The sequence below is a fragment of the Eubalaena glacialis genome, chromosome 6 (genome assembly GCF_028564815.1).
Source record: "Eubalaena glacialis isolate mEubGla1 chromosome 6, mEubGla1.1.hap2.+ XY, whole genome shotgun sequence".
In the NCBI taxonomy this organism is placed as follows: domain Eukaryota; kingdom Metazoa; phylum Chordata; class Mammalia; order Artiodactyla; family Balaenidae; genus Eubalaena; species Eubalaena glacialis.
This window is the reverse complement of record NC_083721.1, coordinates 70,607,418-70,624,554: the sequence shown is the minus strand read 5'-3', so window position 1 is coordinate 70,624,554 and position 17,137 is coordinate 70,607,418. Positions and strand designations below refer to the sequence as shown.

The 17,137-nt window shown below is 36.1% G+C and overlaps 1 protein-coding gene across 3 annotated transcripts in view; it reads left to right on the top strand.

Annotated features, from left to right (window-relative positions):
- Positions 1-16,572, top strand: part of CCDC14 (coiled-coil domain containing 14) — a 45,121-nt gene extending 28,549 nt beyond the window's left edge. For all 3 annotated transcript variants that reach the window (XM_061193181.1, XM_061193180.1, XM_061193182.1), the window contains 4 exons: positions 6,735-6,817; positions 9,035-9,253; positions 9,328-9,460; positions 15,611-16,572. In XM_061193181.1, coding sequence (XP_061049164.1) covers positions 6,735-6,817; positions 9,035-9,253; positions 9,328-9,460; positions 15,611-16,541 — 1,366 coding nt within the window. In that variant the 3' untranslated portion in view covers positions 16,542-16,572. The remainder of the gene's footprint in view (positions 1-6,734; positions 6,818-9,034; positions 9,254-9,327; positions 9,461-15,610) is intronic.
- Positions 16,573-17,137: the final 565 nt, after the last annotated feature.

Here is a 17,137-nt window from a genome sequence, read left to right as displayed (position 1 = left end):
TAATCTTGGTTGTAGGTTCTTCTCTTTCATCATTTTAAATATGTCATGCTAATCCCTTCTGGCTTGTAGAGTTTCTGCTGAGAAATCAGCTGTTAACCTTATGGGAGTTCCCTTGTATATTATTTGTAGCTTTTCCCTTGTTGCTTTCAGTAATTTTTCTTTGTCTTTAATTTTTGTCAGTTTGATTTCTATGTGTCTCAGCGTGTTTCTCCTTGGGTTTATCCTGCCTGGGACTCTCTGAGCTTCCTGGACTTGGGTGGCTATTTCCTTTCCGATGTTAGGGAAATTTTCGACTGTAATCTCTTCCAATATTTTCTCGGGTCCTTTCTCTGTCTCTTCTCCTTCTGGGACCCCTATAATGCGAATGTCGTTGCGTTTAATGTTGTCCCAGAGGTCTCTTAGGCCGTCTTCATTTCCTTTCATTCTTTTTCTTTATTCTGTTCCGCAGCAGTGAATTTCACCATCCTGTCTTCCAGGTCACTTATCCGTTCTTCTGCCTCAGTTATTCTGCTATTGATTCCTTCTAATGTATTTTTCTTTTCAGTCACTGTATTGTTCATCTCTGTTTGTTTTTTCTTTAATTCTTCTAGGTGTTTTTTCTTTAATTCTTCTAGGTCTTTGTTAAACATTTCCTGCATCTTCTCGATCTTTGCCTCCATTCTTTTTCCGAGGTCCTGGATCATCTTCACTATCATTATTCTGAATTCTTTTTCTGGAAGGTTGCCTATCTCCACTTCATTTAATTGTTTTTCTGGGGTTTTATCTTGTTTCTTCATCTGGTACATCACCCTCTGCCTTTTCATCTTGTCTTATCTTTCTGTGAATGTGCTTTTGTTCCACAGGCTGCAGGATTGTAGTTCTTCTTGCTTCTGCTATCTGCCCTCTGGTGGATGAGGCTATCTAAGAGGCTTGTGCAGGTTTCCTGATGGGAGGGACTGGTGGTGGGTAGAGCTGGGTGTTGCTCTGGTGGGCAGAGCTCAGTAAACCTTTAATCCGCTTGTCTGCTGATGGGTGGGGCTGGGTTCCCTCCATGTTGGTTGTTTGGCCTGAGGCGACCCAACACTGGAACCTACCCGGCTCTTTGGTGGGGCTAATGGCGGACTGTGGGAGGGTTCACGCCAAGGAGTACTTCCCAGAACTTCTGCTACCAGTGTCCTTGTCCTCACGGTGAGACACAGCCACCCACCACCTCTGCAGGAGACCCTCCAACACTAGCAGGTAGGTCTGGTTCAGTCTTCTCTGGGGTCACTGCTCCTTCCCCTGAGTCCTGATGCGCACACTACTTTGTGTGTGCCCTCCAAGAGTGGAGTCTCTGTTTCTCCCAGTCCTGTCAAAGTCCTGCAATCAAATCCCAGTAGCCTTCAAAGTCTGATTCTCTAGGAATTCCTCCTCCCATTGCTGGACCCTGAGGTTGGGAAGCCTGACATGGGGCTCGGAACCTTCACTCTGGTGGGTGGACTTCTGTGGTATAAGTGTTCTCCAGTTTGTGAGTCACTCACGCAGCAGTTATGGGATTTGATTTTATTGTGATTGCACCCCTCCTACCGTCTCATTGTGGCTTCTCCTTTGTCTTTGGATGTGGGGTATCTTTTTTGGCGAGTTCCAGTGTCTTCCTGTTGATGATTGCTCAGCAGTTAGTTGTGATGCTGGTGCTCTCGCAAGAGGGAGTGAGAGCACGCCCTTCTCCTCCACCATCTTGAACCAATCTGTCACTTTATTTTTGAGTTAGAAAATGTAATGCGAGAGCCAGTGAGTTAAGATTTAGATATGCTGGATGTATCATTTAGACTATCTGGAGACATGTATGGTATGATCCAGGATAGAAATGGACTTGGGAGTTATTCACTGACCACATTTTTATTGAGCATTTACTACAGGTCTGGCACTGTGTAGACCCTGGAGACAATAATAATTAAAAGCAAGTGATTTGTTATCAGCGTGTAAGTGGTAAATTCCCCTAGAAGGTATAGAGTGTGAACAAAGCCAAAGGGGAATTGCTGGGGAATAACAGCTTTTTAAGGAAAGAACACAGGAAGAGGAGCCTGTGAATGAAACCCAGGAAGGAGCAAGTAGAGAAGGATCAGGAAAACTGGGAGAGAGTGATACCACGAAAGATATGGGAAGAAAGAATTTATGGAAGGGGAGAGATGTTTGTATAACATTCAAAATAAACAAATTGACAAAAGCGACAAAGGTAGGTCAAGAATAAATATCACAAGACAGATCACCCGAAGAAAACACAGGAAAACTTGAAACAGTATTCTATAGTTTCAAGGAAATTAAATATAATAGAGTCTCTCTTAGGAGCAGGAAGACAGAGATTGAGAAGAGAGAGTGCTTAAAGAAGAAAAGACAGTAAGAGGAGAAAAGTGGATTAGGTGACCTTGGAAAAATAAAAAAGCTAAAAATTACAGAAATGAAAGCCCTGTTAGAAACAAATAAGTTAACACCAAACAAACATCAAGTCAGGGATATTGTATTCCATTAGAACCTAAGCAGGGGACTTCCCTGGTGGTTCAGTGGTAAAGAATCCGCCTTCCAGTGCAGGGGACGCGGGTTCGATCCAGTTGGGGAACTAAGATCCCACACACTGCGGGGCAACTAAGCCCCCGTGCCACAGCTACTGAACTCGCACGTCTCAACAAGAGAGCCCACATACCGCAATCTACAGAGTCCACACTCCCTGGAGCCTGCGCGCCACAACTAAAGAGAAAACCTGCACGCCCCAAGTAGGGAGAAAACCCGCGCGCCACAACTAGAGAGAAGCCCACGCGCCACAACAAAGACCCCGCATACCGCAGCGAAAGATCCCGCACGCCTCATTGAAGACCCCATGTGTTGCAACTAAGACCTAATGCAGCCAGAAAAACAAAGAAAAAAAAAAAAAGAAGCTAAGCAATATGAAGGCTGAATTTTGTTGTTGTTTTGTTGGTTTTTGTGTTTTGCTTTTCCCCCCCAAATATTTCTGTTTCAGTTGCTACTAAATTCATAGTTCACTGTCTCCCGTAAGCCTTACCTTATTTCTCTTTACAAACCCCTTAAATATTTTTTATTAATTTATTTTTATTGTGGTAAAATATATGACATAATATTTATTTTTTAACTACTTGTAAGTGTACATTGCATTAAATACATTCACAGTACTGTGTACCCATTACCACTGTTTGTACCTAAAACTTTTTCATCCCCAACATAAACCCTGTGCCCACTAAAAGTAACTCCCCTTCTCCCTTCCCCTCAGCCCCTGGTAACCTCTGTGCTCTTTTTTGTCTCAATGAATTTGAGAAGGCTGAATTTTTGTCTTTTTTGTTTGCTGCTGTATTTCTAGTGCTGAGAATTGTGCCTAGCACTCACTCTAATAAATACTTGTTAAATGACTGAATGTGTGGTGGATAAGCTTCAGGAATTCATACCAAAAAAATAGAAAAAGACTGATCTAAAAATTATTATTAAGAACATGATATACATGGAAGAGAAACAAAAGAGATGCAAAATTGGCATAGTGTTCCTGCAAAAGAGAAGAGAACGAATAGATTAAAGACAATATTAAAAGATAGATAAATAAAGGGAAACTTACTAATCTAAAGATCTGTGTCAGCAGATCAATAGGGTATACAAGTTCTCAGAAAAACTATGCAAAACGATCAATACCAAGACATGCTGGTGAAGTTACTACACCTTGAGGACAAAAAAATTTAGCTTTTACAGACACTAAAAAGAAAAAGCAAATCATAAGGAGAAAAATATCAAATTGGCCTCAGCCTTTTCACAGCAATATTAATTGTCAGAAGATTATAGAACATCATTTACAAAGTTCTAAGGGAAAAGAAAATATGTGGTCCAGTGATCCTTTTAGTGTAAAGGTAATAGTCGTATTCTAAAGTGTGGGAAAACTTAGGAAATACAGCACCCTTGGCCTCCTTTAGAAACAAAGATTCTTGAATGGCAAAGTCTAGCCAACCAAGAGGTAAGTTCAGGTAAAGGAGTAGATTAGAGATGAACATTGAATCTATACACAGAACTAAAACAACTGGAATTATGGGCTCAGAATAGACTGTTAGTAATCTTGACAGTAAAAATTCCAAAATCAATGTTTTTCATATCCTATTTCCTTTATTTTAGGCTGTTTAGGAATAATTTTTAAAAATTTATTTTACTGAGGTATAGTTGATTTACAATGTTGTGTCAGTTTCTGCTGCACAGCAAAGTGACTCAGTTATGTATATACATTCTTTTTCATATTCTTTTCCATTATGGAAAGTGAACTTAAATATAATACATAATACTTTTAAATAGCATGTGTAACATTATCCATTTTTAAAAGACTCTTTTATTTATTATCATGTATCATTTTTATAGAACAATCATTTTTTAAAAGCCCGGCCCCAAAAACTGGGAATGAGAGGGAAGAGAGTAGCTAGTGGTACAGTTAGGTTGGAGGGACTGTTTTCCTAAATGTGGGAGCAGTTTTATTATGCTTCTCAGCTCAGGCCCATGAACTTGTAAAAGAGAAGAGGAGAGAAGAATCTGACCAGGGACATACAGAATTGTCAAGCAAAGCTTCTGTCACACACTTGGTGTGTACAAGGACCTGCTGTTTTTCTGGAAAATATCAGAAGAAGCATTCCAGTTGGAGTTATGGGTTACCAGTCTATGCTGCCTTTTCTAGATCTGCCCTCTTTGTTGTAAAGGAGAAACCTTTTCAGAAAAGCTGAATTTTATTAAAACAAAAATGAGATCATGTTATACTATTGTTCTGTAGCTTGTTTTTTTCACTGTATAATGTCTCTTGGAAATCTTTCCATGACAGTCTCTTTATTTATTTATTTTTAATATATTTATTTATTTATTTTTATTTTTGGCTGCATTGGGTCTTCGTTGCTGTGTGTGGGCTTTCTCTAGTTGCGGCAAGCAGGGGCTACTCTTCGTTGCGGTGCGCAGGCTTCTCATTGCGGTGGCTTCTCTTGTTGCGGAGTACAGGCTCTAGGCGTGCGGGCTTCCGTAGTTGTGGCATGCGGGCTCAGTAGTTGTGGCTTGTGGGCTCTAGAGCGCAGGCTCAGTAGTTGTGGCGCATGGACTTAGTTGCTCCACAGCATGTGGGATCTTCCTGGACCAGGGCTCGAACCCGTGTCCCCTGCATTGGCAGGTGGATTCTTAACCACTGTGCCACCAGGGAAGCCAGTCTCTTTTTTTAAATACCTGTATATTAGTATTTCATAGTATGGATATATCATAATTTATGTAGCATTTTGTTTCCAACTTCTATTAAATATTGCTGTTGAGAACATCCTTATATATATCTACAAGATTATAGATGATTTTGCACATATACAACTATTTCTGAAGCTAGATAACTTAGAGCTGGAATTATTTTGTCACAGATTGTGAACATTTTACATTTGTTGGATAATGCCAAATTGACATCCAAAATGGTTATACCAGTAGACTCCCACCAATTGAGATAATCCCTTTCCCTATACCATCACCAACGAAAAGTGTTATTTCCTTTCATTTTTGTCAATCCTGTGGCCATAAAGTATCTCCTGTTGTAAATTTGCATTTCTTCATATTAGCGAGGCTGAGCATTTTTCATATGCTTATTGGCCATTTCTATTTCTTATGTGAATTGCCCATTCTTATCGTTTGTCACATTTTATTGCCCTTCTTACTGATTTGTAGGAGTTCTTAAATGTTACAGACCCTTTGTCTGTTATATGTGTAGCAGGTATTTTCTTCCAGACTGCTAATTCTAGAACAAGTTTCAAATTTTGATGTAGTTAAATCCTTCATTTTTTTCCTTGGTGGTTGCTGGATTTTGAGTCTTGCTTAGGAATGCCCTTCCCACTTTTTAAGATTATGTAGATTTCCACCTAAACCTTGTATAGTTAAGTTTTGTTCGTTTTTATATTTTATGTTTAGCTCTTTAATCCATTCTGAATTAATACATACAAATGATGTGAGGTAGAATCTATAATTTTAGATTTCGTAACAATAATACTTTAGTGTTGATTATTTCCAAGTAAGTAATTCTGGAAAGATACCAGAGATACCTTTTTTTTAAGTATTAACTTCTTAGAAGTAAACACTTCCTTTTGTATGTTCCTATTTGTGAAGCAGCTACATATTGTGAAGTTCATTGTGGGAAAGAGTTGCTGCTTATTAGCATTCTCTTTACTTAAAGCCATTAACTTTTACATCTAATAAAGAAATTAGTAGAAGCATAAATTTGTCTTTTCCAATTTTTACAGTGCATGACAAACCAAGCAGATACATGTCTGATAGCAGTCGGTCCCTGTAGGTATTCTGGTACATAGTTATGACAGATCTTTTAAAAAGTAGATAATTACTACAGTAATGAAAATACTTCCTGAGAAGGAAGACAGAAGAAGAAAATAGCAAGAGGATATAGAAATGAAAGAAATAGAAACAAACAATGAAATCACTGAAAAGAGAACAAAAAAGGGAAGGGGAAAAATAAATTAACCTTTTTCTAGTGAAGGGTGGTTTTATGCTATCCCAGACAATCTTTTAAAAATTATCTCAGGCCTTCTAATAATAGCAGTAGTGTGGTTTTGTTACTTTGTTTATTTGGTTTTTGTCTTATGTTTGGGGGATAAGATGGAGTTCTGCTGTTCTAGCCACTATTTGTGTTGTCTATTTTAATAGGCTATCAAATGTATACTGTTAAATGAACTTGGGATTCTTGCATTCATGTTTTTCATTATTTCATTTAGGCAACTGAGAATTTTGAACCAGCAACTTAGAGAACGAGAAAAAACTCAAAAGTCATCTGGTTCTCTGGAATGCAACCTTGAATGTAGGTAAAAGAACTTAAGAACTGATGGTAAATTCTTTGTGGCTATGGAAATGTTGATAAAGAATTGAACTTTCTTAATTACTTTGTGTTAAGTGGACTTTTTGTTAACAATCAACATTTAAAAAGTAAGAATAATACTCATTAAAATTTAAAATAGTGCAGAAACACAAAAATAAGAGATTCGTGCTGTGACTTCCCAATAATACCCCTATTTTTAAAAAATTAACTAATTAATTTATTTATATTTGGCTGCATTCGGTCTTCGTTGCTGCACACAGGCTTTCTCTAGTTGCGGCGAGCAGAGGCTACTCTTCATTGTGGTGCGCGGGCTTCTCATTGCGGTGGCTTCTCTTGTTGCAGAGCACGGGCTCTAGGAGTGCAAGCTTCAGTAGTTGTGGCATGAGGGCTCAGTAGTTGTGGCTCGTGGGCTCTAGAGCACAGGCTCAGTAGTTGTAGCACACGGGCTTAGTTGCTCCGTGCCATGTGGGACCTTCCCAGACCAGGGCTCGAACCCGTGTCCCCTGCATTGGCAGGCGGATTCTTAACCACTGCGCCACCAGGGAAGTCCCAATACCTCTATTTTTTTAAAAAAAGACTGTATTTCCTTTCACATATCTCCTGTTCATATATAATTGATTTATTTCATAAATATTGCATATCTACTAACAGATGGGCACTAATAGAACTATATATGTACTTCTTTTGTGAAAATGAGATTACACTGTATATACTCCTGCAGCTTGTATTTATTCATGTAATATGTAGTAGACATTTTTCTCTATCAAAATACATAAATATGTTTCTTTCTGTTTAAGAACTGTGTAGATATTCTCTTTATGTAGTTCTGTCATAATGTATTTAAAGTCCCCTGCCGATAGATATCTAGGTACTTTCCCCATTTTCCCAGTAGAAATAATCCTGCAACGAAAATCCTTGTACCTATGTCTCTGTGCACATGTGTGACTGTTTTTGTAGATTATAGCCGTAGAATTTATGAGTCAAAGGGTATATACTGTTGCAGTTTTGACAGATATTGCCAAGTTGTCCTTATGGATCGTAGAGCTTAAAGTAAAAGAAAAGAAAAGAAAAAAAAACTAATAGTACTAGAGGAAAAGATAAGAACTTTTTTTGTATTCTTAGGAACTTTTCCTAAGCCCAACAAAAACTCACGTGCTACAAAGGAAAGATTGATAAAGCATGTCCCAGAAATCTTTTTCATTTTATGCACAACAAAATTATAAATACATTCAAAAAGCATCAACAAAATGGGGAAATGTTTTTTGTGTGATATGACCAAGGCTTGATTTTCCTAATATATAAAAATATCTCTTACAAAGAAATTTAAAAATTATGAGCACCCAACAGAACACGCACTTCATAAACGCGTTCAACTTCACCAGAGTAATTTTGGAAAAGATCACTCTGGTTCCATTATGAATAAACCATGGGGATGGGTGGGAGAGAGGAGGCCAAGACAGAAAGTGAGGAGATCAGTGGTTGCCATTCTAAGCAGCCTATCTCTTTTTATTCTCTACCATTTCCCTTCTTGTTGCCTTGAGAGCGTGTATTACTATTCATAATTACTTGTTTGCTATCAGCTCCATGAGAGCAGGAACCATGTCTCTGTTGTTCACCACTGTATGCCCAGATTCTACTTCACTCAAGGCTGCAACTGTTAAATGAAAGGTGCCATTTTATAGCCATTAGAAAGAATGTGATAGATCTCTGTGCTGATACATAACAATCTTATGGAGGGGGGAAAGGGAAGGTTAGAAACTATGGGTATAGTATGATTCATTTATGCTTAAATATATGTTATATGCAAAAGTATTTTCCAGAAGGATATCAAAGTTAATATTGCTTGCTTCTTGGGGGAGAGTGGAGGTGGGGTGGGAAGGGAGACTTTTCATTGAGAATCATTTGGTATCATTGGTATTTCATGATGTTTGAATTTTTTTTACTTTGTATATATATTATTTTTTTGTTAAAAAAGGTTAAAAAAAATTAATGCCTGAAATATCAATTGGAGAAGAAAGATATGACTTCTGCCAATCAGTTTTTAAGAATACATTTAGTATTTACATAGAACTGCTCAAGCATATAATGGTTAAGCAAAATCAATAAATTCCAAGCCTTTTCTTTTTAAAAAACAGAGCTTTTCCAGGTTTGTAGTTTTTAAATTAGGGTAATAATTATTTGATCTATTTTGTCTTACAGTGTTTTCTCTTCAATCATTGAACAAGTCACTGCAAAATCAATTACAGGAGTCACTAAAGAGCCAAGAATTACTACAGAGTAAAAATGAAGAGCTTTTAAAAGTGATAGAAAGTCAGAAAGATGAAAACAAAAAATTTGCTGGTATATTTAAAGAGAAAGATCAAACTTTACTTGAAAATAAACAGCAATTTGACATTGAGACAACAAGAATGAAAATTGGTATGTGTTTGAACTACAGTTATGGTCACTTTTTAAAAAGTAATAGGGAAACTAAAACTTTTTTGTTGTTTTAGAATTGGAGGAAGCTTTAGTCAATGTGAAAAGCTCCCGGTTTAAGTTAGAAGCTGCAGAAAAAGAAAATCAGATTTTGGGAATAACATTACGTCAGCGTGATGCTGAGGTGACGCGACTAAGAGAATTAACCAGGTAATATTGACATCATTTGAATAACTTATGCCTTTTGTTAGATGTATTTATAAACTTCAGAATAATTTCGGACCTGCTTTCTTACCCCTATCCTTTTCTCAATGTTTTTGCTAATTTCTAATGATGTTTTCTTCTGTTCCAGTTAAGATAAATTCCAAACATGGTTAACTGCTTTTTTTTTTTTTCCCTTTCTTCTTTTTTTAAAATATTTATTTATTTATTTATTTATTTATTTATTTATTTATTTATTATTATTTAGCTGTGTTGGGTCTTCGTTTCTGTGCGAGGGCTTTCTCTAGTTGCGGCGAGCGGGGGCCACTCTTCATTGCGGTGCGCAGGCCTCTCACCATCGCGGCCTCTCTTGTTGCGGAGCACAGGCTCCAGACGCGCAGGCTCAGTAGTTGTGGCTCACGGGCCTAGTTGCTCCGCGGCATGTGGGATCTTCCCAGACCAGGGCTCGAACCCGTGTGCCCTGCATTGGCAGGCAGATTCTCAACCACTGCGCCACCAGGGAAGCCCTAACTGCTTTTTTAAACCATGTGAAAAGGCCTCTGATGAGGAGCTAAAGACTTATTTAGCAAAATGGTTAAGAGCTCTCTGAAGCCAGAGAAACCTGAGTGGAATCCTAGCTCTACCATGTATTAGCTGTATGACTCTGAGCAAGATAGTTAACCTTTCTAAACCTTACCTGTAAAGTAGGGACATGATTAGGGTTGATAGGAGGACTAAGAAATCATTCATGAAAAGCACTTAGCACAGTAAGCCCTCATTCATAAGATCTTGGGTAAGTCATTTAGCCTCTTTGAGCCTCATTCATTTCATCAGTAAAATGAGGGAGTTGGCAGCAACTTCTAAGATCCCTTTATTCCTTAACATGTCTTATATAAATAAAACCACCTCACTCAATTTTTGAATGATATGCACTTATAAAGTTCAGTTTTCTCTTGAGATGGTTGACAAGAATTAGATTTTCTACTAATTTTTTAAATCCTAGAGAAGTCAGTTATTTTAGGCCTGAATATCATCAGATCCTACCATGCCTTTGAATGAAGCTGGAAATTCATAGTTATAAACATAAAACAACCCTGAATATAAAACAATCTTCTTCGTACTTCAAATGAGAAGACCCATTTTGAATTACAAACTTTTTTTCCCAACTTTGAACTATAAACTTTTAGGGAAATAGATGAAATATATATATAAATCATAATATATATAATATTAATTTTGTTTTGTAAACATATTTGAAGTGACTTTATAAAAGCTATTGTTAATATAGAAATATCACTTTTTTTTCCTCATTCATCTTTCACAGAATAATTTCACTCAAACTTTTATTGAACAGTGTAAAAAACAAAATACACTTCTTGTATCCATGTAGTATTATAATTAATTAGGTTCTAGTCAGAGTTTCTAAAAATTGGTTTATACCACTCTTGTTCAAAGTGAAGTAATTAGGAGAATGTCCCTTATGAAAGTCTTTATAAGGTCTCCAAAGAAAAGCGTCTTCTTTTTCCTGAGGAGTAATTTGGGGTAAAAATTCTGTTATTTTTAAATATTTATGGTAAAAGAAGCCAATCACAATAAGCCACATATTATATGATTTTATTTCTAAGAAATGTCCAGAATAGGCAAACCCATGGAAACAAAAGGTAGATTAGTAGTTGCCAAGGGCTGGGAGAAGAGGGGAAGAATGGGCAGTGACTGCTAATGGGCACAGAGTTTCTTGTGAGGGTTCTGAAACTAGGTAGAGGTTATGGTTGTACAACTCTATGAATAGACAAAAAACCCACTACGTTGTACACTTTAAAAGGCCATATTTTATAGTTTATAAATTATATATCAATAAACTTTTTTTTAAGTTAAAAAATAACTTTTTTAATACATATTTTTTTAACATATGTATTAAAGTATATATGGTATATAGTCAAGTTTGGAAAAGAAAAACAGGACAGCAAGGTAACATGGTCAAGTTCCATGAGTGGTTGCTTAGGTGTCACTGGCAGCATCTCCTCATTCTAAGGGGCATGGTTGTCGGCACCAAGCAGAAGATCTAGCTCCCTGGGAGTTTTCTTCCCTCAATTTCTTTTTTATACTACTAAACCCAGCTCCTTTATGGGCATGACATTAGAAGCTGATGTTATCTTTTATTTATAAAGCACTTGGATTTTTTTCAAAGTCCTCTCTCTATTATTTCATTTGTCCTCATCTATGGAGGGAAGATTTAAATATCTGCATTTTCATGGTTGGGGAAACTGGGGCCATGTAAGTTAAATATTAATAGAGAGTTAATAACGGAGCTGGGACTAGAACTCACATCTCTTAATTCCTAGCCAGGTTTTCTTTCACCCTCATACATGGCATGGTCTTAACTAAAACAGTTTATTCCTGGTGACGACTCCGTGCCTAATCTAGTCTACGTAAACCTTAGCATTTTTTCCCCAGGGAGATGGATGGATAAATGGATGGGTTCGTTTGCTTATTCATTTATTCAACAAACATTTATTGTATACTGTGGTCCAAATATATGAGTGGGAAACACACACAAAAATATTTAATCATTTTAGTTGCTAAATATCCACATCGTTAAGCAAAAAGCTATTCTAGTTCTTTGATGATGTATGAAGGGAAATAACGTCTTTTTTTAAGGATAAACTGGACTAAATATTATTTAACATGTGTGGTACATTTGTGAAGAAAATTGATAGAAAAATGTAAGAACAGTTTTCAGAGTAAGTAATAGTACAGTTATTCTAGAAATTAGCATAAATGGAAGCTCAAAGAAATGAAGGCACATACCTGACTTTCACACCTAGTTGGGACGTGAGCTGGACTTCAGCCAAGACTTCAGATTCCCTCTTTAGCCTTGCTTCCTGTTTTGAAAAGGACAGCTTCTCTCTGAGAGAAGATGACCCATTATTAAGAGATTCTTCTGCCTTTTTAAGAAGATACCTTAGTACCTGCTCATACTTCCCAAATAACACACAGTGTGCCTTTTCCATTGTTTATTAGGAACGAAAATGGATTGGTTTGCCAATTGGAGCCTTTTCTTAACATTTACCCTAACATAGAAACATAGAAACTGAGAAAGGTCATTAATTCTTATATATTATCTGCTTTTAGAAAAGACTGTGTCTAAAATGTTAGATATAGACATTTTGTTCTCCTTTTCTTAAGACTCTCAAGAACTTTCCTGTCAGTTTTTTTCCGTTGTTGTTAAGGGCCTTTTCTTTTTATGCTGAGCATAAATCCTGCCTCATGACTACTAGTTCACCTATTAGTCAGACTAACTAGACTCTGAATGATTATAGAAACATAGTAGGCAGGCTTAGCACAGTGTCTTATAGTTCTGCCACTGCATTTTCTGAAGATTCAGTACTAGCTTCAAAATGCTAAGTATATATACCCACTGATGGCAATTTTTGTTTTGCCCTTTAAATTAAAGAGCAAAACAACAAAAAAAATGCTCTTGGAGCTCAATTGTCAAAATTCACCCACACTGGTGATTTATGATATGTTTGGTGGTACCCTATGTAACTCAATTAATTAGGAACATCTCCAGTACTATAGCTGGGCTAACTGTGACCATTTAAATTTTACTTTTGACATTAGAGAGTAAAGCAATGACATCTGACAATACAGATAAATCTTCATGTTCATCTATCCCATATCTTTTCCCTATAGCCATACACCTCAGATAGGTATATATTTTTGTGTGTGTGTGTTAAGTAGTCTCAGAGATTTCACAAAATTTTTTAATGCCTTTCTCAGACTACTGGGGAGGGATAATGGAACTAGAAGTTTCACATACAAGTTCTAAACAGATTTCCTAAACCATTTCTTTCTTCAACCTTCAATAGTTTTGAAATACATCTTTATCACTTTTTAAAGATTTTACTAGAATATATGTTATAAAACCATTAAAATGTGAGGAAAATTAATATATTTTTCAGTAAATAAGTAGTAAATATTCTTCTAATAGCTTCTGAGAGCATTCTTACAAGTGCTGATAGTTATTTAAATTAGTATATTTTTATAAATAGCCAAGAAAGAACTTTACATTTCTTATTTTGAAAATGTGCCAGTTTTACAAGCATTAAAAATCAGTGTGTTTAGCTGAGTCTCATATAATAGAAACACAAATATAACTACTTTGTAGCTATCTAGGTGCTTGTATTGCTTCCTTTTAAATTTTGGCATATTTTTACTTTACTTACAGAGATTTAATTTCAAAGACAATGGTGAGTCACGTTTTGTTTACACATGAGAAGCTTAGTGATTGCTATTAATTTCCAGAGATTAAACTCTTATTACATTGTCCCTTCCTTCCTTTCTGTATTGCAGATTTTGTGCACAGCAGAGATAACATTTTTAAGTCTGGAAAGGAACTTCAACATAAGGATTTCTTTACTAAAAATAAATAAAAATAAAAATCACAGTGTGCAGTCTTGTTGAATTAACTAGTAGATCATTATTCATTACAGCATTTCTTTAAATATACATTTCTATAGCATATTTTTTAATCTTTTAATAGTAGCTCATTAGCTTCTTGAAAGAGATATGAGGAAAACGTGGCTGGAGCCATTGCCATTTGAATGGTAATCAGAACTCAAAGCATAGCATATTTAAGATGACAGTGAAAGCCAGGTTGGAAAAAAACTATTTTTTTCCTTTTGTAGGAAAAGAATCGCTCATTCTATATCCAAAGATAAAATCACTGCTAACGGTTTCGTATAAAGATTCCTTTTAGTATTTTATTTAGATGTGTGTAACTGTTTTTACAAAAATAATATTGTTATTGTGTTGCTTATGGTCTGATCTTTTAAATTTAACCTGGTATAATGAACATTTTCTTATCAATAAATATTCTTTACAACATGGCTATAGATGGCTGTGATGCAGTAAGACCATAGTTTACCTAAATCAGTCCACAGTATTTGAGGATATTAACCCCATTTATTTTCTATTATAAATTACATCTTTGTAAATATATCTCTGGGTACAGCCTCTTGGTGAATATCAGTAGGATAAAGTTCTAGAAGTGCAACTTGGTGGGTCAAAAGGTGTGGGATATACCAATCTTTAAGGCTTCTGATACATTGCTGGTCTGCTCGGAGAGTGTACACTCCCACTAGTAATACCTGCTTCTCCAAGCTTCTCTAACAATGGATACTCTTATTTTCCTATGTTAGCTTGATAGGCCAAAAAAAAAAAAAAAAAAAATCACATTTAAAAAATTTGAATTTCTCTGATAAAAGTTGAACTTTTAAAACATGCTTATTGGCTAATTGTAGTCTTTTAAAATTACCTGTTGATGTTCTTTGTATCTTTTTTTAAAATTGGTGTGTTTCTTTTTCTTATCTGTATTTAAGAGTGTATTATGATTCAATTCAAATAGACTAAAGCCTTGGTATAAAATGGTTTTAATAGGACTACTAATAAAAGCTGCCACGAAATAAAAACCCACTTAGCCTGAAACTGTGCTAGGCACTTTACCCTTATGTTTTATTATTTTATCTTATTTAATGTTCACTCTAATTCTGAAGTAGTTACCTTCATTTTGCAATTGAAGAACTTGAGATTCAGGAAGGTTGAGTGACTTGCCCAAGATCACAGCTAGCGATAGTGTGAAGATATGATTCCATTTCTGTCTGACTTCAAACCCTGTGTGGTTTTCCTTATATCACACTTCTCCTGGAGCCTAGCTGTTGCTACCTAATTATACTAGATAATTATCTCTAAGTATCCTTTTTTTTTACCCAGCATTATTCCAGCGTCCTTTGCATATATATTTTGAATGGAAAGTAATTTAATTACTAACAGAATCCGCTAACAAATGAGTAGTATATTTACCATTTTGCAATGTTGCTCAAAAATAAAGCATCTCTGTACCTCAAGAGAGAAATTTTTCTGAGCCTCTATTTTTAGATATAATAATTGATTTGATGCAGACCAAGATCTTTTATCATTTCTTATTTTAATTTACTCTTTCCAGAGCATATTCTCTGATTTTGTGCTCTTAGTTGCTTTTTCCTGTATTAAGAGCCAGGTGCTTGCCTCAAATACTTTCTTTTAAAGATGAGGTGTATTTAAATAAATGAAAGAAATGGGTACAAAGAAATAATTAGTGTACTAAATTCTTCTTAACAGAACTTTACAGACCAGTATGGCAAAGCTTCTCTCAGATCTTAGTATGGACACTGCTCGCTGCAAGCCTGGGAATAATCTTACGAAATCACTTCTGAACTTTTATGAAAAACAACCTCAACATGACCCAATCCCTGCTCACACTTCCATAATGAGCTATCTAAATAAGTTAGAACCAGTTCACACTATTATTACACGTTCAGAGCCACTTTCTACAATTAACAATGAGGAAAACACAGTGCCAGATAGACCCTATGAAAATGTTCTGCCCTCTAAAGGCCCTCAGCATACTAATGCTAGGAACATGGTGGAAGCATCAGCCCCTGGAATCATTTCTGCCCTTTCAAAACAGGATTCTGATGAGGAGAGTGAAATTACAACTTTAATAGAAGATGAGTGTAATTTGGATAAGACAATTTACATTCCGTTTGCTAGAAGCACTTCTAAAAAGAAATCACCACCATCTGAGAGATTATCCCCCCAGCCACAGATCACCGTTGCTCCACCGCAGACGGTCAGTGGATGTGTTGCTGAAAAAGAAAATAAATTGTGTGCACCTGGAGTTTGTTCCTCGTCCAGCGAGGAAGGAGTTGCACCCGAGAAACTTTCCAGAACAGCTGATATGGAGGACAAGCAACTCCTCAAGAAAATAAAGGAAGCCATTTGCAAGATCCCTCCTGCCGCTGAGGAGCCAGAGGAATTGGCTGCGTGCCATGGCCCCTCCACTTGTCAGAACAGCAGCATTCAAGTGAAGAGTAGTGCAGTCTCTGATGGTAGCTTTTTAAATTCTGATTTAACCTCTGACTGGAGCACTTCTTCTTTTTCAACGTTCACTTCTCGTGATGAACAAGACTTCCAAAATGGCCTTGCAGCACTGGATGCCAACATTGCTAGACTCCAGAAGTCCTTGAGGACTGGTCTTCTGGAGAAGTAAACTCAGAAGAAAAGTTGTTTTTAAGAATAGAACTTGGCTACATTGAATATATATTTTAAATTTCTTTAAAGTTTTGTATTAATTATGTGTGAAATAATAAATTGTATGAATAGTAAATTTTTGGAATATATTGACACTGGAACTTTTAAAAACAAGTCATCTTAAGAAATTGACATTTGCTAAGAGAAGAAAGGTGTGTAACTAGGAAAATATTGTAAGTATTGTAAATAATATTTAATTCAGTATTTATCAATTAGAGTTTATTCTTACTCTGCTGGGCTAAGGGTGCAGGTTGGAAGGATTCTCTGGTTATTCTAAAGGATAATGGGAAGGGAGTCTCTGGGTACAATTTACTATATTAAAACTAGAGTTTCTTTTCTCTTTCAGGATTCCTGTTTGGTTTTTAATGGCATTGTGTTTTTATGTGGGATGCTCTGTGCTACAGGCTGGTGTTATTGGTGAGACATATAAACATTTATTTTAAGAGAAAAAGTGCCAATATCTCTATTTTAAAAAATCATTGATTGGTCCAAGAAAATATAGATAACATCCTAAGTTAGCATATGGTTTCTTAAAACTTTGGCACTTTATTTTTG